Source organism: Lepidothrix coronata, unplaced genomic scaffold, assembly GCF_001604755.1.
Source record: "Lepidothrix coronata isolate B3197 unplaced genomic scaffold, Lepidothrix_coronata-1.0 Scaffold2, whole genome shotgun sequence".
Classification (NCBI taxonomy): domain Eukaryota; kingdom Metazoa; phylum Chordata; class Aves; order Passeriformes; family Pipridae; genus Lepidothrix; species Lepidothrix coronata.
Genome location: NW_016690182.1, coordinates 7,159,102 through 7,180,445, shown reverse-complemented (window position 1 = coordinate 7,180,445; position 21,344 = coordinate 7,159,102). Strand labels below are relative to the sequence as shown.

General features: G+C 42.8%; 1 protein-coding gene across 7 annotated transcripts in view; it reads left to right on the top strand.

The window, feature by feature from the left end:
* The window catches only part of FGF13 (fibroblast growth factor 13), a 248,921-nt gene extending 228,318 nt beyond the window's left edge, over nucleotides 1-20,603 (top strand). For all 7 annotated transcript variants that reach the window (XM_017817344.1, XM_017817320.1, XM_017817362.1 and 4 more), the window contains 2 exons: nucleotides 14,595-14,793; nucleotides 16,082-20,603. In XM_017817344.1, coding sequence (XP_017672833.1) covers nucleotides 14,595-14,793; nucleotides 16,082-16,218 — 336 coding nt within the window. In that variant the 3' untranslated portion in view covers nucleotides 16,219-20,603. The remainder of the gene's footprint in view (nucleotides 1-14,594; nucleotides 14,794-16,081) is intronic.
* The last annotated feature ends 741 nt before the right edge of the window (nucleotides 20,604-21,344 follow it).

Sequence of the window (21,344 nt, the reverse complement as noted above, 5' to 3'; positions counted from 1 at the left end):
ATTAGTCTGTATACTCAGTTAATCCTAGGCAAAGCTGGTTAGGAATAATTATAAAAACATTCCACACTGTAACAAAAGTCCAGGAATCCCTGATAAGATGATAATTTTTAAGTGGTGTTGCTGTGAACACAAGTAGCTCATCCCTCTGGGGGACATGGCAAAGGGCTGAGGCTGGGATCAAGGGACAGGGTGTGGGTCACTCTTGAAGGTTTCCTGCAAGTCACACACCCCAGAAATCAGTCACTGCAGATCTGGAGGCCCAGAGCTCTGCCAGCCCCAGTCTGGTGTTCTTTCTTCCACTTTAGCTAAACACACTGGGCTGCAAGGGTGGCACAGAGAAAAAATCCAAATCCAGGGAAGAGTTAATTCCCATTATGCTACAAATGCTGCTGTACCTGTGGCTAATTGCACAAATGCAGACAGAATGCCTAAAGCAATATGTGATGTTCAGTCTGACTCCCCTGAAGGTGCCGTGTAGGAACAAGAAGGGGTATCGGGATATCGGCAGGTCGCTCTGGGAAGGTACATTTGCCTGTTCAGGCTGTAGAATATTTTGTAAGAGGGAGAAAAAGGAATTAACATACAACTTTCCCCACAAGGAGGGAGTCAGCTTGTAATACAAGGGTGTCACTTAGAGTGTAAAGCTGGTAATGGTCGAGGTTTTACTTGAACCAAAGAAACAAGGCGAGACTTCAGCATTGTACAGAAGAACAGTGATTAAAGTATGAGGTTTAAAAGGCACTGTGTTTCACTAAAAAGCTAGGTCTGAGATTTCAAAGCAGATATGGAGTTCAGTCACATACCTTCTAGTTTCAAAGAAGGATTTTCGTCAACCTTTGCTGAGCAGTTTTGGAAAATTGACATAAATTCTTACATATCATTCGCTTTTAATAATTTAGAGCTCAGTCCTGCAGCACTAATTCAGGCAAAGTCGTGATTCATTTCAGTGGGAGCTTTGCCAAAATAAGACTGTAAGGTTTGGGGGCTATTCCAGTGAAGGGAGAAGAAATCCCTGCAAATATTGCAAAGCAAAAACTCTATGTGAGATGTGCCCAAGGTAATTTCTTTCCATGTCAGCAGTCAGACTCCCAGTGCCAAAGGCTGATCTGAGGCAGACTCTCCCTGGCTTAGACAAGAGCAGAACCGAAATCCTCTGCTGTACAGTACTTGGTATTAAAGCTCACTTAACCCATGTCATGTGGTGATGGGGTCAGCAACTTGAGGCCACCTGGGGACAGCCTGCACTGCCCTGCTGAGCTGGGTTGTACTGGGATGGACCAGCCTTGCCGAGGTCTCCAACAGAGCTCACAGACTGGACTCACCCCCACAGTAACACTGACGGAGGAACAGGGCAACACCTCTTCAGCTCAATTTTGGGTTTGGGAGGAAATGCCTGGCCCCCTATCCTGGTTTTGGCTGGGACAGAGTTAATTTTCTTCTCAGTAGCTGGTACAGTGCTGTTTTGCATTCAGTGTGGGAATGATGTTGATAACACACTGATGGTTTGGTTGTTGCTCAGTAGTGCTCACCCTAAGTCAAGGACTTTCCAGTTTCCCATACTCTGCCAGTGAGCAAGTGCACAGAATCTGTGATGGAGCATAGCTCAGATAGCTTACCCAAACTAGCCAAGGCATATTTTGTACCATGTAATGTCATGCTCAGTATTTAAACCTGGGGCAGTTACCTGAAACGGGGACATTTGCTGCTTGGGGGCGGGCTGGGCATCAGTTAGGGGATGATGAGCAACTGCATTGTGCATCACTTGTTTTTCTTGGTTTAATCTCTCTAACCCTCTCCTTTTTCTTGTTAGTATTAGTTATACTTTTTTCAGTTGTTAAACTGTTCTCATCTCAATCCATAGGTCTGACTTTCTCTTTTCGTTCTGATTCTCCTCCCTGTGCCACCAGGAAGGTGGGGAAGTGAGCAGGTGGCTGTGTGGTACTCAGTTGCCACCTGGGGTTAAACCAAAACACCCCGTTAGCATTGCCCCCATGCCTGCAGGAAAATGGCATTTCTGAACTTGTCAGCCCATATTCTTTGTACAGACTTCAGTAGGCAGGTGATAGGATTTGTCAGCAAATCCCTAAATCCTTGGTCTGCTGTGCCTTCTTGCCTCAGCCTTTTTTGCTCCTTGTTAGGTTACAGTAACAACAGGTCCTCTGGACAGTGAAATGGAAGTTCAACCAGTGGTGAAATTGAGAGATGTTCACCTTTTCTGAGGGACAAGTTCACCTTTTTACTTTCAATTGCAGGATGGTTTCACTGTGCTCTCTTCCTGGCTGGCTGCAGCCACATATTATTTGCTGACTTGGAAGTAGATAACCAGAATTTAGAAGCAGAACTGATCCAAGGCACTTTAGATACCTCAAGAAAAAAGGCAGCAGTAGTTTTCCAACTAAGCCTTGGACTTTCAGATTCCTCCTTGTAATACAGTGCACGGCATCTGTTAATCTAGTACCAGATGTTCTTTGTTTTAACTGTGCTTAAACGGACTTTCTGGGGGAGGGATACAAGTTTTGGTTTTAAAATCAAAGTGCTCACATCATTCGCCTTTTTGTATGATTCAGGAACAAAGTTTTCACTAGAAACCTTCTAAATCCTTTCAGGGAGCTCCCTGTCTGTTCCACAGGTAACACAGTCAGAGAAATTGAAATGGAGATGGAGATGAATGAAGATGGAGATGGAAAGGGTTCTTTGACTCAGATTTTCAGGAAACCTGAGAGACTTGCTGGTGCAGATGTGTAAGTCAGGGAGTGGTCATACTTATGTTTGAACTTAGTATTTTGCTGATATTTTCACTGTGTGAGAACTCATAACAGTTCTCCTGTTGAAATGTTATAATAGAGAGATCTGCAGTGTTTGGCTCAGGAAACAACTGTTCCACAGTATTCCCAGAAATCTGCGATTGCAGTCCAGGCTATCTTAGGTTAGGGGTTTAAGTGGCACCTCCTAGAGACATTTGGGTGTCTTCCAAGTTTAAATTAGGTTTGCAAGTGTTTTACCGAGGACCTGTTTCTCCTCTGCTGCTTAGACAACAGCATCATGGTGTCTCCCAAAAGTCTGGCTCCAGAGTAATCTGTTACACAGCCCAGGGGCAGCAGGGAGTCATAAGAGAGCCACATGACAGACCCTCACAAAGTCCCTATCACTGTGTGGGAAAGAAAACAGAGCTTTATAAGCTTCTCTGTGTGCACAGGCTGTCTCTTGGAAGGGTCTCTTGGACAGGGGTTTCTATTAGACTCTGTACTCATTTCAGAGAAAACTTGCCATAAATCACCGAAAAGGATAGCGTGTTTTCTTAACTTCATTAGGACAGTGGTTGGAGGACTGTTAAGAGCACATGTAACGTTCAGTCCAGTCTCTAGATGTTATCACAGCCATATAATGAAAGTGAGGTATTGGAAAGGTTTGTTTCTTTCTGCATTGTGTGTACTTTGGAGGCAGCTTTGTGGGCCTGTCTGATGTTTCGGTGATGTTTTCCTGGGGCTCTGCCTGGGCTGGTTTCCAAGGGGACGATGAGAAGAGGAAGGGACTGGTTGCTGCCTCCTTGTCTGTCTGAGCTTTTCCCAGGGACATGTTCAGGCTTTGCTGGAGAGCACTCTGTGATTTGAGTGCTGACTGTAGCATGAAGCTTCCCATTTCTCAACCTGCGTGGTGCCAACTTGCTTGTTTGAGCAATGCAGTGATTTAAGCACTAGTGCACGATTTCCCTGAATTGCGACCCAGTATGTCTGCACTCCCGTTACCTGTGCCTGTGCAGGGGAGCTGGACTCTGCTCTGCTGCACAGTTCTTCATGTGCAAGGTGCTGGAAAACTTCCCCAAACTACAATTTTCATGAATTTGACCCTGAAAATGTTGCTTATAAGATGCGTATACATCATATACAGAGAGAAATTGAGCCTGTTCTCTGCATAAGTATCCTTTCTTAGGTGGGGTCTTTACCTGCTGAAACAAATGTTTTCTGCCAGTCAGCATCAGCTTTCAAATAAAGGATCACTCTTACATCTCATCTCCCTTGTATAATCCTTTATTATCTTGTTATTAAAAGTTTTTGCCATCTGAAATCTCTCAAATGCCACAATTAGCCTGCCACCTAATACAAACATCCCTCTGAGATCCTCTTAGCAGCATATGGTCGATAGCATCATTTAGGGAGCTATGAGGGTGGAGGAATTCCGAAGAGCATCGCTGCTCTGTATCAAGAAGCAGGGCTTGGCTGCCAGTAATGCCCTGGCACAGTCAAAATACCACGGTTTGAAAAGCATCCATCCACGGCATTCATGAATAAATGGATTTCAGTAAATCAAGCTCATTTGAAAAGGTCTCATTACTGTTTGGTCAGACAGAGGTACTGGTTTGGTCAGGGTGGAGCTCACCAGTTTCTTGAACCTGTAATAATAATAATAATTATTATTATTATTATTATTAAACTCAGTCTTTTATATTTACACTTTCTAGTAAGCAAGTGAGCTGAATTTAAAATGACAAATATCACATAGCCTAGATTTCTTAAAGCAAGATGTCTGTGCTTCTTTGCAGACTACCTGAACATTAAGAGCTGACCAAAATGCAGTGAAGGTGTGGGTAGTATTTCCCTGGGCCATAATACATTTTGTATCAGGTTGTGAAAGAGTCACTGCTTTTGTTTAGTGTAATGACCTGCTTAAGTTTCCCAACACTGACATTATCCATGTTACCAATTAAGCTTGTAATGTAATGCTTTGCAGAATAAAAGCCTAATTAATAGGCCTATTAGTTTGGTATTAATATTTTTATAATGCCAGTCCAAAGATGATACTGCATTTAGTAATTTACAATGCTTTACAGTGGGTTCCTAAAACATGCTTGGCCGTATTGGTATAGGTGAAGCACCTCTACAGGAGCGGTTCCAGAGCAGTCAGTGCACAGAGATGTCTGGGGAGAGAGCACATCCATCTGAGAGAGCTGTTAACCGCACACAGGGAATAACAGGACAAATTTCTTTGCCTAGAACTCCAGTGTAAAAGGACGGTATTGAACGCCAGAGTAATCGGCTAATCCACGGCACCATAAATGTGCATCCACATTAATAAAATACCCAGGCCAAATGGCAGGGCTGTCCTTTCGTGTGGAACAGACTCTAAGCTGACAGTGAAACAAGGACCTGTTTGATGTAGTGTGGCATTATTCCTTCTCCTGCAGCTCGTGCTGTTATTTATCTTCCACTTGCAGCTTCTCGCAGTCAGTGAGCAGAGGCAATTTCTTGTGTGCAGAAAAAGAGCTCGTTCAGCAGCCTCTAATCTCTTCCTGTGGGGCAGACCCTATCTTTCTTCTTCAGTGTCAGCAAAGTGGCTGGTGGTAGTTTGGGGAGGTCTGAACTGAGTGGAGACTGTGCTTGGGAGAGCTGCCTGCCCAGCCTGTGGGTGGAAGAGCTCTGCCTCCACGCATTTGCCATCAGAAGCATAGAATGGCACCTCACCAGAGGAGCAAAGAACAATGGGATCAGTTCCACATCGACTTACCCACCTGAACTCACAGCAGTTGTACAGACAGGCTTTCAGCCAGGTTGCAGGTTACCACAGAAACAGCATTCCCAGCTATAACCTATTCCCACAGGAAGGATGGTAGCACTTTTTCTGACTTTTGTTCATTCAGCTGCTCTTCCCCCCCAAAAGAAAAACCTTTGTGTGCTTTCTTGATTCTCCATAGAATTTTAGGAGCATCCACTGCAAAAGGGGTCATGTCCCTGCTTGTAATTAAACAGACAGATTTAGAGCTTGCTGCAAACACTGATTAGATTATTGTTTTTCAGCCCTTTAAGATAAATCTGCATGAATTCATGCGTGTCAGTCTGAAGGAGATCTCTTCCATCTCCTTAGCCCAGAGCTAATGTCCTGTATCTAGGATACAGCAGTAAATCCCACACTCTTCTAATTAGCCCTACTGCTTCCACAGAGCCTGTCTGGGGAGCTCCCTGGTACTGGGAAAGCTGGACCACAGAAGCGTCAGGGGAGCATTTGGTGATGCAATGCTCCAGCATCACTGCCCATCCTCTCTGAGGCTGGGGGTCCCCAGTGGGGCTGTTGCTGCCTGTTGGACCCCATCCCAGGTTTACTTGCCTCCTGCAGCCCCTCACAGCCCACACAGCTGCAAGCAGCATTTTGGGATGGTACAGCCAAGGTGCTCAGTGTGGCAGTAGAAAGGTTGCTCTACCCTTCTTACCCCTTGCTCCACCCTTCTTACCCCTTGCTCCCAGGTGTTGTTTTAACAAATGCTGGCCAAACCACATTGTCCAGGAGCAAATTAACCCCTGGTTGCTGCCCTGTGCTCTGCAGCCCCAGCAGCAGCAGTGTGGGCTTCCCCCTGTGACAGCAGTCATGTAGACGAACACAAGAGTAATTGTGTAAAAGGGCTACTGGGACAGGAATGTGTTTTCTCTCTCAGCTGCTCCTGCCAGCTCGCAGACATCTTCCCCTCGCAGGGCCAGGCTGTGACAAAGTGATGTCTCTTCCCACCACACTTGTCTGCCGGATGGAGCGACTTCTCAGTGTGTTCTTGCTGCAGTCTGGTGCTGCTCACTGGAAGATGCCAGGCTTTGCACGGTGTCTCTGTCCCTGTGTCCCTCTGAGGTGGTAGCACACAAAGCCAGAGGGAGAGCTGGAGGGCAATTAGCAACTCAGAGGAACAAACCACAAGTAGTTCCCTCAAAACAAGGCAGTTGTGGTGATCCCAAGGCTCCAGCATCTCTTAGTCCTTCAGCATCTCATGCCAGTAGCCATGTTAAGTGAGTGGCAATGGGTTCAGGGCTTGGCCATTAAAACGAGTGGGATGCAGAGCTGTCTGTAACTGGGAGCAGAACATGGTCCTCACACTTTAGAAGGAGTTTTTCAACTTAGATTTGTTCTTTAAAAAAAAGCCATGTGTGACGCACTTAAGCTGAGGACGTTCTGCTCAACAGAGTGTGTCTGTGAGAATTGACAATACCAAGATTTGATGTCAATTATAACTGCTAGAAATCTGATTGCAGTGTCTGGCAGGTTATCTGTGTAATAACGGGTGTGTTGTAAAATAGGTTGGTTAGCATTTTTGGGGCTCTCTGCTCTAGTTCTGAGGAACAAAGATGTCTTATCTGCCTTTTGCTTCCTTCTCCCTTCCTTTAATATCTAAGCTTGGGTACACTGATTTACCAGAGGGTCAGAAATACCATAAAATTGGACCATAGTGAGGCTAAGCACCAAAGACCATTTTACTTTGTCATAAGACAAATGACTGAAAATATCTCACCTCCATTATGCAACTCAATGGTAAAGCCTCTTTTTAAATGTTGTTTTTCAGTTCTGGAAATGATAGAGGGGAAAAAAAATGAAAGAATTCAGTGAAGGGTAATGCAAATGATTAGAGGCACTGAGAAACTTTCATATGAGAAGAGATTTAAAAAGATTAGGCCTGCTTGGTTAAGACAAGAGATAAATAAGCAGAGACATGATGAAGAGATGTGGGGTAATGAATGGCACAGAAGAGGCAGACCAGGTACTTTTATGTGCCGTTTTCCAAAATTAAAAGCTGAGGGAAGAAAGCTGTGAAAAAAAACAAGACAAAAATGTGCTTATGATAAAAAACAACAACAGACACATCTTCAATATGTTTTCTGCAGTGCCAGCTTCACCTGTGGAAGCCTCTGTCGCAGGGAACAGAGATAATGAGCTTAGGAAAATTATGAAAAGGATTGGCTGCTCTGGGGAAAATTGTGAGCTTACTGAGAGGAAAAGGGAGTTCTCTTGTAGCTTTGAATGGAAGCAGGATTCACCAGTTGGCACGATTCCAAGGCTGATGAAATGATCCGCCAGCTTCAGTGGGCTCTGAGTGTTTATTACCCACAGCTCCCTATGTGCTGTGTATAGACAGTGACCTGCTGCAGCTGCCTCCAGTGATCACTCGATCTCTCAGACAGGGTGAGCAGCCAGGATCTCTCCCAACATGTTTTCAGGGAGCACATCCTTTCCAGCGTCCCTGGTTTCTCACCATGCAGATCTCATACGGGGCAGCTCTTGGTGCTTTGCTCAACCGGGAAGGTTTAGTTCCTCTGCTTGACTCAGTTATGTGGAAGGATCATGAGAAGCTGCAGCAGGTCAGATCCAAGGTCCAGAAAGCTCACCAGCCAAAAATGTTCAGTGGCACATACCTAGAGAAGAATATTTGATCAGAGTGAGGAAATACAGAGAAAACATGCAAGATGCTTCCATATCCCACTTTTCATCTGGGGAGGGCCTTAGCCAGAGACTGTAGTGGCGTTAACCAGTCCTTGACCAAACCTGGCAGGGTAGTCCATGAATCAAAACAACTTTTGGCCAGACATCAAGGAAGTTATTCTAATCTTTCTTTAAAAAAAGACAAACAAAAAACTACAAATCCCTACCTACTCTGGTATAACAAGATCTCTCTCCAAAGAGGCCTAATTACAAATTAACACACAGTCTTTCCTTTACAGATTTGGAAGCAGGCCTTTTGTATGTGGGAAACAATAAAAATTAAATAAGATTTTTAAAATATCTTCTAGGTAATAGTAGGATTGTAACACATCTGTTGATCTTCTCCATTAGTCTGGTTTAGAGTCCTCAGACAACCTGGTGGGCACTTACTGCTTAGTGAATATTCCCAAGGTTCACTAAACAGGCAATGTTTAACGACTAGTTTCCTCCTTTTATTTTATTTGAATTTCTCTGATTTTGAACTAGGACTAGCAAGTCTGGTGTCCTAAAACTGCAGAAATTAAAAAAAGTTAGGTGCGAGCACTAGAAAGTATTCAAATAAGACTTGATCATTCAAGTAATGGCAGAGGTTTTCCCTGTACTGGGATTCCAGGATCATCTGCACATGAAGCAGAAGACAAGCATTTGGGGGCAAAGTGGATCTTCTGCCTTTTTTATTCATGCAAAGTAAATTGCACCTCATAACTTTGTGGAACAGATTAGAAAAGGGACCCGTGTTTGAAATCTGTGAGGTGGCATCTTGCAGAAGCTTTAACCACATTACAGGCTTTTTTGAACAGGATTAATTTCCTGTGCAGTAATCAGAAGAGTGTCTCCTTTCTGTACATATCATACCTTAGTTCTCTTGCCTCAGTGAAGGAAGGCTTTGGTTAATCAACACAGTTTTAGAAGTGAAGCATCATCAAAAGACAGGGAACAAAAATATGATCATGCATAGTTCCTGTCTCAATTAAATTTCAATATTTATGGTCATTGAGTCTTTTCCCTGGGGTCATCAGGCAGTACATCCATTCCCTGGGCAGAGCACACTGAGAGGTGACGCACCAGGCTTGAAATAGTTGGTTATTTATGTACCTAAATGCCACTTAAAAATCTGGGCAAGGATGGCTTGGACACATTTTCACAAATTAGTCACTGATAAGGGTAGAAAAAGAGTAATGTACAAAACTTATACCTCTAGCTCTCTGTATTTATAATTAGTATGTTTTCTACTTCAGTTCACTGTGTGCATTTTTCCCTGAGTTGGTGCATTTGATTTGCTGTGCAAAGGAACAATGTCAAGGGAGTCATTACAGGATCTTTTCAATGCTTTTCTCATAGATTCAGAGAATACCTACTGACAACCTGAAATCTTACTCTGGAGGTGCTGGATATCCAGCTGCTTCCTTGGGCTCCATTTTAGGGAGCTTTCTTTCTGAAAGCTTTGTCCTAAATAAATTTTCACACCACTGACAATGTGTGACTTGATATATTCCTGTTTATTCCACTAGCAATAAGGCAGTTCCATGCTGTGGAGTAGTTTGGGATCACCTTCCAGGAAAACTGTGACTTCCTATCACTCCTGCCATTAAGTTGTTTACCTGATGAAATAATTCAGTGTAACTCCTCTGTATAAATTTTGATCTAATTTTTTTTTCCTTCCGTGGTCTTATAGCCAGTGCACATGTCTTGAAGGGAATTTAAGGGGAATTACAGTCTTCCACAAATTCCTGTTCAGCAGTAGGTAATTTCTTCTGGCAGCAGTTAGTTCAGCCTTACAGCACCTCCTGAGGGCTTGGGGCTACCTACAATGTCTTTGTGACAACTCTTCTGGAAGAAGAGCAGCCAAAATGGTGCTCCTCACTGAGCTGATACATCTGCCCTCAAAACCCCACAGCTTTTTAGAGAGCATTTCTGTTGCTGTGATTGGCAACTGTTGTCAGAATTACAGTCAGAATTACATAGTCAAACAGTCTTCCTAATTACTGTCCCACAGGATCTGTACGTATTAATAATTTGTGAGTTGCTCCCACTGACATCACTAGGATTCCTCAAAATAAGTAAATTTAAGCAAAATGGACAATATTTTGGGATTTGGACCTATCTGTGGAAACTGTGAGATATCTGATCCAAAATAAATTGTTTTAATATAATTGCAGTTTCCATTGCTATAGCAAACAGCTTTAGGTGGCTTCAGGAAGTACCAGTTTCTTCTGTGAGTCTTCTCACACTGGTGATCTAAAAGCTGTTATTTTTGATAATATTAAAGTTGAAGTATTCCCATTTTGTAGTGTTGATATCACTGCACATTGCAGGGTGATGATCCAGAGGATACACCCTGGAACTTCACATGCCAAGATGGAGAAAATCAATCTCTGTTAATAAAAAAGGGCAGGTTCAGTGGCGCAGAAAATCACTACTCTGGAGCCTTAACGAGGCTTCTTCAAAAATTCATGATTATAGAATGGAATCCTGGGCTACATTATAGTCCTGAAAGAAATTTGGATATGGAAGAAAAAAATATCCAATTTTCATTAAGTGGAGAAAATAAAGAATAAATCCCATATGCTGACAGTCATTGATCACAAGGAGTATAATTACATGCTCAACATGTAAGAACATTTTCTAAGTTTCCCAAGTCCTCAATACTTCTCCTGAATACTTTTCAAAGTTAATTTTTCTTTTCTTGCTGTTTACTCATGCCTCTAGCACTAAATCCATCTGAATAAAATTTATGATTGCTCTAATCAACTGCTGTAGGGCAGCTGCAGGACACTGAACCCACTGAACAAACTCAGTCTTGACCTAATGACTTAAAATGAAGTATTTGGTGATGGCCCCTGCTGATGGTATCCACGATGCAAATACAGTATGCAATAAATAGCAGAGAACAAACATCTTCATCCTCCTTCTCTGCACTGTGCATACAGCCATCCTGATGAGAGGCTCCTATGATATCACAGAATCTTGAAGACACTAAATACCTTCCTTAAAAGCAGATTTCCTGTTTTCTGCTTATGGGGAGTCTGAATTCCTGCATCACAGTCATTTGGGGCACAAGATAATTAACTGGCAATCCTGCAGTGTGTGATGGGTGTGCAAGGTGTGATGGCTGATAATTTGGATGGTCTTTGGCTTGAAACACGGCTTTTGCACTATTAGAACAAGAAGAATTCCAGCTTCATTTTTACAGTATTTCACCTTTCAGGCTTGGCATACCTGTAATGAAGACTGGATTATTTTAGATAAAATCTAGTCAGCTTCCTGGAAGTATAGCCACTAAGTATATGCTACAAGGCTGTTTACCATATTATCATGCACCAAATTATTCTTTCTAAATTATTTTTCACATATTTAATGCAGCTGCAGATTTGTTCATGAAGGAACCTTTCAGTAGTTCAGCTGATGAGCTCAAAACTAAGCAGCAGCTCCTGACAGTTCATCTTCTTGCTTACTTAAGCGTGGCTGAGTCATGACTACAGTGAATCCAGCACTTTCTTTAGCTTTTATTTATCATTCATTCATTCATTCATTCAATGTTAGGGTGTACATGTGAGGGGCTTGTACCTTCATCCTTGACTTCTGAGGTAAGCTGAGACTGGAAGAGTTCCACACAAATACTTAAATTTCATCTGTTTTGTGTAACAATTTATTCATAACATGGGACTTCCTGGAAATCATTTGAATTATTTTCATTGCAAAAATGGACAAAGGTGACAGCTGAGAGAAAGGAAAAAACTGACCTTAAACACTTCTTTGTGTTTATAAATTTTCCATAGGATTGACTATATGAGCTGGAAAAGATAAGTGTTAATTGGGGCAGTCAGCCCTCTCCCACCTTTAGCTTGCTCTTACTCAGTATATTAATAAAGAATTTGCATCAGAGATAACATAATGGCCAATTTGCACTTACTGCTCTGCACTGTATTTCAAATTGAAATAGAAGTTCTGTCCATACCCAGTTGAGTTGGCACGTGGACTTGCCAAGCTCAGAGAAGTACCTTTTAATTGTAATGCCCCCATGCTACCATTCCTTATTCAAAGCTTCACTCTGCAGTTCTCCTCCTTTGCTCTTTTTGTAATGAGTGGGAAAGACACACGTTGGATTAAACTAAAGGCAAGTGACAGGTGGGAACAAACTCTTGCAAAAGGTGAGCAGCTGCTTAGTATTCAGGAGCAGGCAGAGCGCTTGAGCTCTGTGGGAGCTGTTTATTTGGCAAGAAGGATGCCTTTCCCTCCGTGCAGCACCTTTCTGAAGCTGCAGCCATGGCCAAGGAATTAAGCAGGTATCATTTAAGAGAAAGGGGCACAATTCTGTGCCAAGCCAGTCAGAGAAATGAGGTGGTCTTGCTTTAGTGCCAGAAAAACTGGGAGGGAATTTGCCATGATAACTGAGCACAGTAAAGAGATGTGTCTGTTTCTGTGCCCCGCTGTTTGTCATGAGAATCCACCCCTTTTTGGTTCCTGCTGAGTCTCAGGGTGAGGATTTTGCCTGTGATGCTCTCAAGGATATCTGGCACACTGGGCTGCACCATGGTCTGGCTGTATATGGGCTCAACTGCAAACTCAGCTGCACAGCACTTCCACCAGGGCCAAGGGAGAAAACAGGAGTGAAGGAGCTTTTAGTGTCTTTTTTTCTGTCCCTCTGTTCCAAGGGACTCTGTGAGCTGCTGCTCATACGGAGGTTAACTTGCTTCCTAAGAGAGCCAGGGTAAATGTTGTGGTTCTGTTTGCAATCTGACCCTCTGCTGCTGTGTACAAGCAGGCCTTTGTACCCAAAACAGCTCCAAATTACTGTACATAAACCACAGTCTTCCAGTGAGAACACTGTAGTTTTTCCATTTTGCTGCTAATTGCAATAGTCTTTGTTACTGTGGCTGGTGCTGGGCACCAACAGCAAGGGAAGGCTTTTATGCAGAAATCTTACAAAAATGCAGTGGCTGTCCCCATTTGACAGCAATTGAAACCAATTGTCAATTAACTAAATAACAGCCAATTAGCTTGAAGGAAAAAGAAGAAAATTGCTTACTTCACATTCTATGTTGAAGCAAATGCCAGTCAAAGTATGAGAGCTTTTTTTCTTTCTCCTATGAAGACAAAATGGCAAAAGATGTGCAGAAAAAACACAGTGGTGGGTTTCTATTTTTTTTTTCTAATACCGTCTTTTTCTCACATAAGAATATTTGAGGAACTAGATAAAAACATCTTAAGCTTCTGAGGCATTTAATTTCCTGTAATATTTAAAAATCAAAATGACAATCATTATACAAGCACAATTTTTCCTCCTTTCTTTCACGCCTCTGTAGCACAAGGGCAGTTCTCTGAAGCTGGCTGCCTTCAGAAGGGAAGACCAACAAACAACTGGCTGCTCTGTGGTGTGATGACAGGCAGGACTGTGATGTTAACATTTGCATCACCAGACCAAACCCTTCCTCTTTCAAATTTTATGAACATCTAGACTCCATAAGTGAGATGTTCTCAGAACTTGTAATGTTAAAAAACCTGGACCACCCAGAAGCCTTAGGAAACAGCTGAGTGGTGCTGTCAAGACTTGTGGTTTGGTCTGAGATCCCTTTAAGACCCGTGTTTTATGTCTTTTTTTGTTTTGTTTCATGTATCTTTTTTTGAATTTGGGCAATAGTGCAATGATACTGGTTCAGTCAGGATCATTGCACAGGGAAAGCCAGCCACACCACCGGCAGGAAGAAAAAGGCTCTGTCCTGGTTTATTGCTCTATTAGCCCAGTACCATTTCCCAAAAAGAAGCAGTGCATTTCAACATGAAGACTAAGGCTCGATCCTGCAGGCTTCCAGCTGTGGCTCAGTCCTGGAGCAAAGGTTAATGTCTGCAGGGGAACTCTGACAGCTGGGCTTTCATGGATGATACGCTGGGCAGAGAAAGAGCATAGATTAGACCAAGAAGGCAGCTGCTACGAGCTAATTTAATATTGCTGGGTTAGTAAGAGACAACCATTTATTCATGGCATATTTCACTTTCCTCATAAACAGTCAAGGCCAGCAGTTAACAAAGGTATTACGTGGACTCACTTCCCACCTGTGGGGCTTGACCACAGCTGGTCCCACGGGGTTGACATCAGGGCTACATCTGCCCAACATTGATTAGCTGCATCAATCAATAAATCTTCACTTAGACTTTATACTCATCGTTCGAAAAGATCTTAGAGCTGCTCACAGCATCATTTCACAGGTTTCAAGTTGTGTTACTCATTTTTTAATACTTTTAGGACCCATGTTTCATAGCTGGAGAGGTATGTCTTTTAACTGTTGGGAAAACAATGGCTATTGGATGCTTTCTCATTAACTGACATGAGATTCAGCACATATTGATCTGTTACTTCCTTACAGGAACATTTTACACCTGAATGCAAGTTCAAAGAATCAGTATTTGAAAACTACTACGTGACATATTCTTCAATGATCTACAGACAGCAACAGTCTGGCCGGGGCTGGTATTTGGGTCTTAACAAAGAAGGAGAAATAATGAAAGGAAACCACGTGAAGAAAAATAAACCTGCAGCACACTTCCTTCCAAAACCATTAAAAGGTAATTGCCTGAGTTCACTCCATCCGTCTGAACTGACATTGACCTGTGTTAGAGGTGTTTAATTGCTGTGTATTTGTATTTGCAGGGTCTGGCTACTTATATAACAGGAGTATAATGTTCTGTAACATGCTGTTAATCTAACCAGAGCTGCTTTTTTCAGGTTTTTCTGCATTACCTCAGCATTTCTCTAATTTAATCAAATACAGTTACTGGTAACCAAAAACATTACTGGTTTCTTTGTGCCCAAAGTCAACACTGTCCCTGTTATAGGTAATGAAGGCTCAGCCTGAAATGGCCCAAACATCTGCTCACAGGCCATTAGTGACTTGCTGTATAGCTTGTCAATTTGTGCTTCCTGTTACAGAAAGCTTGTTTGTCTGGTTTTGCCTGGGATAAAGCTCAGATGTGCTGTACTTGTTTAACTGCAATTAATGTGGCGTCAGCATATGACACTAAAGGTAATAATGCATGTGGTACATATACCACTGGGTATTAAAAACCAGGACATACAGTCATCCCAGTTAACTGAGGGATCTGAATCAGACTTGTGGTCAGTCTTGGCTCCCTCTTTGGTCAATGCCAAGAGGGAGATCTCAGTCGATGTATAAAAGTGCCTCCTTTTCTCCAGAAGAACTAACTTCCATATGCTCTTTCCCTAAGAGGAATGAAGCCTTCCATTTCTGGGTTATGCTCTTAGGTAGCCTTTTAAGGCAGTGTTCTTTTGAAATCAGAGAGGATATTTCAAAGGTACATCACCCTGGGTGGATGCTGCTCTAGTCTGGCAGTCTACATTTAGGACTAGGTGCTAGGCAACTGATGCCAAGGTTGATCCTCACTTCTAATGGGTGTGAAAACAAAGGAAACAAAAGACTCAAAATCCATTTTCACGCTCACCTGCTTAGGCTACATATACAGGTAACAGGTCAAATCACAGCTGCCAACAGTGCTAATTCATGATTAATAAGGAAATGTTGATTTATATCCGCTTAGGTCTATCTTGTAGAATTTTCTAATTGCAGCTGGTAGGTGGGTGGTTTAACTGGAAGAGGGAGGGAGGGAGGGAGCTGTGGTTTTTCCCTTCTCTAAAATGTCAGTCTGTTGAAGGTGACCTCAGAGACCCTCAGGGACTGTTTGAAGTGGAGAGTTCTACTTGCCATGGTTTTTCATTCTCTCATTACATTGCATATTTTCAAATGAAAAATCCCAGCATTTCACAGCTGGACTTTGCACCCACAGACTGAGTAGCCCATGACATGTGCTGATGTGCTGCCTCTCTTTTGCTTTGCAGTGGCAATGTACAAAGAACCTTCTCTCCACGATCTCACAGAGTTCTCAAGATCGGGAAGTGGGACCCCAACAAAGAGCAGAAGTGTTTCAGGAGTGCTAAATGGGGGTAAATCCATGAGCCAAAATGAGTCAACGTAGCCAGGTTCAGGCAAGCCAAGTGCTCTCTAAACAGAACCTTACCTCTGGATGCAGTTGAATTCTTACTAGCAGTCTTTCATCCAAACGTTCAATTGCCCAGGACAAGCCACTGAACTTGCATAGGTCACTCGTTTATCAGCCATTAGATCTACTGGTTGTCAAAGGATATACCCCAATTATGTAGAATATGCTTGTGCATATCACAAGGCAGTTGGATAGCCAGCAAACATAACTGCGGAATAAATCTCGGAGAAGAAATGTCCAGCTCTTTCTCTCTCTCACTTTTTCTTTCTCTCTTTCTCTCTCTCTCCTATGCTTTGTGGAATCCGAAACAAAAACATTTCACAGCATTCACTGCTGATAAGAATTTGCTTTCCAACTCAGAAAAAGACCACTTTTGCTCTTCAAAGGAAATTTTAATGCTTGTATGTTTTATAGGGGCAAACAAAAAACAAATATGTAAACTCTGTTGTTTCCTTGGCTTACCGTTTTATATCTAAGGCTTGATAAAAAAAAATGTATCCTTTAATTTGGAATAGTGCTTTTTGATTTCTGAACTCCAATGGGTCTTTAAAGCTATGTCTTTAAAAAATAATAATTAAAAAATCAGGGTTGGAACTGAGAGTTGGTGTCTCAGGCTCAAGCAAACAGTGTTCTTGTGGTTTTAAACACAATGAAATATAAATTTTTATAGATTTGTAGTTTCTGGTAAAGTTCTTGTGCTAACCCCAGTCTGTAGGAATTGAATTGTTTTGTTATCCCAAGTGGAAGTTAACAGAAAGGGATAAAATTATCCTCCAGTGTAGATTTCTCTTAATTCCATTTTGTGTGTCATGTTAAACTATTGTTGTGGCTTCTTTTCTAAAGACAGAAACTGTGGAATTAAGGTGACTTAATTTTTTTATAAGAAACGTCTTATTTGTAAAAGTCCTTTCACTGTAACGGGCACGTGAATATTGTGTAGGAGGAAGCGTTAGGACAGGTTACCCCTAAACAACATATACTTATACATGCTATTGGAAACAATTGTTTAAAAAATGTAGTTAGGTTTCCATTTAGGTCATCATGTCTGTTGCATGGGAGAAAGTTGGAATATTGGCATAGAGTTGCATGATGTGTAAGATTTTGTGCATTAATCATCGTTGGATTCTGTGCTCCAAAACTGAATTAGTTCTGTACAGGCAGCTCTCTGCCTGGTACAAAAGAGTTGTTTATTATTTGTTGTATACACAACCATGCACTGAATAAACTATTTATATTAAGATGTACTTTTTTAAAAAGCTTATTTGATTAAATGCTGTACATCCATGATTAATTTAAAGGGAAAAGGGTTGGCAATTAAATTAAAAAGTTATAAAAGATACTGTAATTAATGTTCAAAATCTTTCTGTGTGATGGGTCATTCCCCTGTAATGCCATACGCTATACAAATTAGAACGTGTTCTTTCTTTTGGATATTTTTAGAACTGGTCTTGTGTGCCCAGTTGAGATACTCAAAACACAGTGACGATTAAGTGCCACAAAGTCTTGGTAACGACCCCTCTGCCGTGCGCTGCTGGAGCCCCAGTGACTTGCACTTCTCTGCTTTGAGCTTTTCCAGCCTCTCCGTGTCTGCCCTCCCTGTTAGACTTCCCATAGTGCAGCCACGTAGCGCTACCTCGCAGCAAACCTCCTCAGAGCCCCCAGCACGGAGGTCCCAAAGAGATCCAGGGAAGTCCAGTCCTGCTTGTGCCTGGTGGCACCTGGATGATGCCCAGTGTTTGCTGTGCATCACTGCAGGTACATTTATCAGCCAGCTTTATCTGGTCTTGAGGGAAAAAAGCTCCCATACCTTCCGCCTTTGTGCACATGCTCCGGAGAGAAAACATCCCTCTCTCCTGCCTTTTCTCTCCAAAAACATCCATGAAAACTTTTCTCATCTACAACATCCAGGCAGCTCTGACAGGTGGGCTTCACTCACCAAGGTTTTTCAAGGAGTCCTGGTAGGGACAACTTTTCATCATGGGTGGCTGAAGAACCAGAAATGGTAGTCTGAAACTAAACCAGCTTGGGTCGGTGCTTGGCATTTTTTTAAGGTTAGGGCTGAGAGAGGAGGGAAGGAGATTATGTTTCAGATCAAATCTCCAGATTCATCATTTTGTGGCAAATAGTAGAGAGGTAAAGAGCTCTGGCCTACTGAGCTCCCATATTGGAGCAGGGTGTTGCTGTCCCCAAATACCACCTGTTGACCTTCGGAGGGCCCAGGGGGCCCCAGATTGCCCCTTTCCATAGGGTGAAGAAAGTGGGAGCACAACTAGTGCCATGGAAAATCTTAAAAATTGAAGTTGTGGTCATGATTGCTCCAGAGATTCTGATAACTCAGTGGGTCTGGAGCATCTGTTTCCTTAAGCATGGGATGCCCTTGGGAAACATTTAACTCTCCCACCCCTAAAAATCAAATTTATTGGGTTACATGTTCCAAAAAAGGAATCAGAGTGCCTTAGGAACATAAAACCTGATTTAAAAACAGGCATATCTATAGCAAAGCTAGTTCAGTGCTGAGTGTTTACTATCCTAAATATAACTGGAGCTCTGCTGCTTTACTTTATAGCTGCAGTCTTCCTGTTATTCTCCATTCCAAGTACTTCCAACCCTGAAGGTCATCTGAAGTGAAAGGAAAATGTTGGTCCCACAAATCATCCCTTCTGAGGTCTGCAGTCTGACCCATCTTTTGTACTGACATTGGTGTCAGCTGTGAGCATTCACTGCCAAATCTCTAGTTCCAAAGCTCTCTAATATACCAAGCTAACAAAGGCCACTCTTAGATGGAGATGAGAAGAGAGATGTGGTGACAGATGAGAGAGATGTGGTGACAGATGAGCCATAAACAGATGTTTCTGACAATTATATTAAATTTCTTTCAAACCTGTTCCAACAGTAGTTTTTCCCTCAGGTTATTGAGGACTGAAAGCACAATAATCTTGATAGAGTCCTGATAGTAGACAAAAGCTCATGTACATTATGAGGAAAGTGGGGGATTATACCCAGGGCTTTACATGTACTCTCTGGAGCCAAAACTAGGATTTAATAAGGAAAATCAGAGTTAAATGTGACTTTACAGGCAGTGAGTGAAGGTGACCTTCTAGCCCAGTAAAGTTAAGACAAGAAAAGAATGTGGCTTCATCAGAGGACCAGGCTAAGGAGTCAGACTCCAAAATATATATTTATCTTTTAGCACCCATAAAGTAAAAAGTTACACAGATGTCTTCTGGATAATACTTTCCTTTAAGAAACCTGCTAGATGTTGGGAAGATGTCCATTTGGATGGTTATCTAACAAAAGAAAAATTATACCCACTGGTAAACCTGCTTTGCTCTGCCACAGGTACAACAGCAGAGTGCAGTGAGATGCACACCTGGAATAAGGAAAAGCCCCAGGGCTGGTATGAATCCAAGCCCTAAGCTGTCTGTGAGCCCACTGACCATCTGCAGAAGATGGTCTCAGGCCCTTCTGGTATCGCCAAGCTGGTGACTAATGCTTTTCACCTGCCATTTCACTTGGCCCTGCCTCTCCAGCAGTGCTGCCCACAATCCAAGCAGCACACTTTGGTCCTGGAGTTGGCTCAGGAGGTGTAAATCCATCACAGCAGCTTTCTGATGCACCTGGGCTTCACTTGGCAAAGTGCTGAGCCACCACAGGGGCTGTGCAGAGACGTTATGAGAGGCTGACAAATGCTACCTGCCAACCCAAAAGAAAACAGGTCACCCATGAAATTGGGAGGAATACTTCTAGGAGCATAACTATTATGAGACAAAATTGCTTCTTTTTTGTGATCCACCTGTCAGAGCTGCTTTCTTGGAGGTCTCTGCAGGGGGCTCAAGCACTGCTCCTTGGCCTGGTTTTGGGGTGAGAGAGGGTGGGAAGAGCTCTTCTCTCTATCTTTCTTTTTTCCTTTTAATTTACCTCATGCTACCTCATAGCATGGTTGTACCTCCGTAGCCACTTGCTCAGCCATGTTCATCGCTGGCACGATGGAAGACAATTCCCTACTTTGGGAAAATATCTCCAAGTTAGCCCAGGGAAGAACAGTGCCCCTTCTGCAGCACCGTCTGGTGTCCCCACCACTGGTTTCCAGCCCACAGGCCAGGTTTTCCAGTGGGATAAAGACGGTGTAATGAGCTCAGGGATGCTGTGGTACGCCAGGCCTCTCCCCAGCTGAGCACCAGCATGAGAGCCAGGTCTGGCAGAGCTCTGCTGTGTCTTGAGTATCTCTGTGTGGAGACCAGAGCCAGCTCTAATGGGTTTAAATGTCTCCCTGACATATCCTTGACCAGGACACTTTTGCAGAACAGAATCTGTACGTAACAACCTCCTATCTTCTAATAAATGATTCTCTCTAAAACAGACTCCCTCTTGTCTTGCCTCTAATTTTTTTATCACTGCAGATGTTTAAGGGCTCTACAGTGCACTACACCATCACTTAGCATTTCCTGGGATATAGACCCTTCTGACATTGTATTTTTTCCTCTGTCTTCCTGAACCAGAGAGGGGCAACTTGAGTGGTCAAGCAAAGACCAACACAGATGGATCCTCCAGTTTCCTGTATGCTTGACGTGGTCCATGAAGCACACAGAAAGTGTGATGCATTTTACCAGCTCAGGGAATGGCTACTCTAAATGTTGGAGCTTAGTTTCCATGGTTTTGTCCGACTTTGCCTCTGCAAAAATGACATATGAGTATGGTAGAAAGCCTATTTAAAATAATTTGATTTCTTAGGGAAAAGACCTGCCATGCAATTTAACCTGAACAACACCAGCTTTGGCCTTTTTTCAGCTCCTCTGGAAGGGTGATGTTCTTGAGAACATAAAATTCCCCATTCACCAAGTAAATTTTTAAGAAACTCTCTTCCCTGGCATGAGTGAGCCGAGCTGTGGGGCCCTGTCCTTTCCTGGTTCATGCCTTTTGGTTCATGCCTCCTGAAACAAGCTGGGTTTTCTGCTGTACAATGGCTTTTATTGTTGATTGGCTCCAGTAGCAGAGCTTACCCTGCTTTGAGGACATGCCACGTCAGTTTGGGGGGCAGTCACCTTAGGCAGCTCCTCTCAAGGGGAAGTTTAAATATTAAAGGAAACCCCAAATTTGAAACA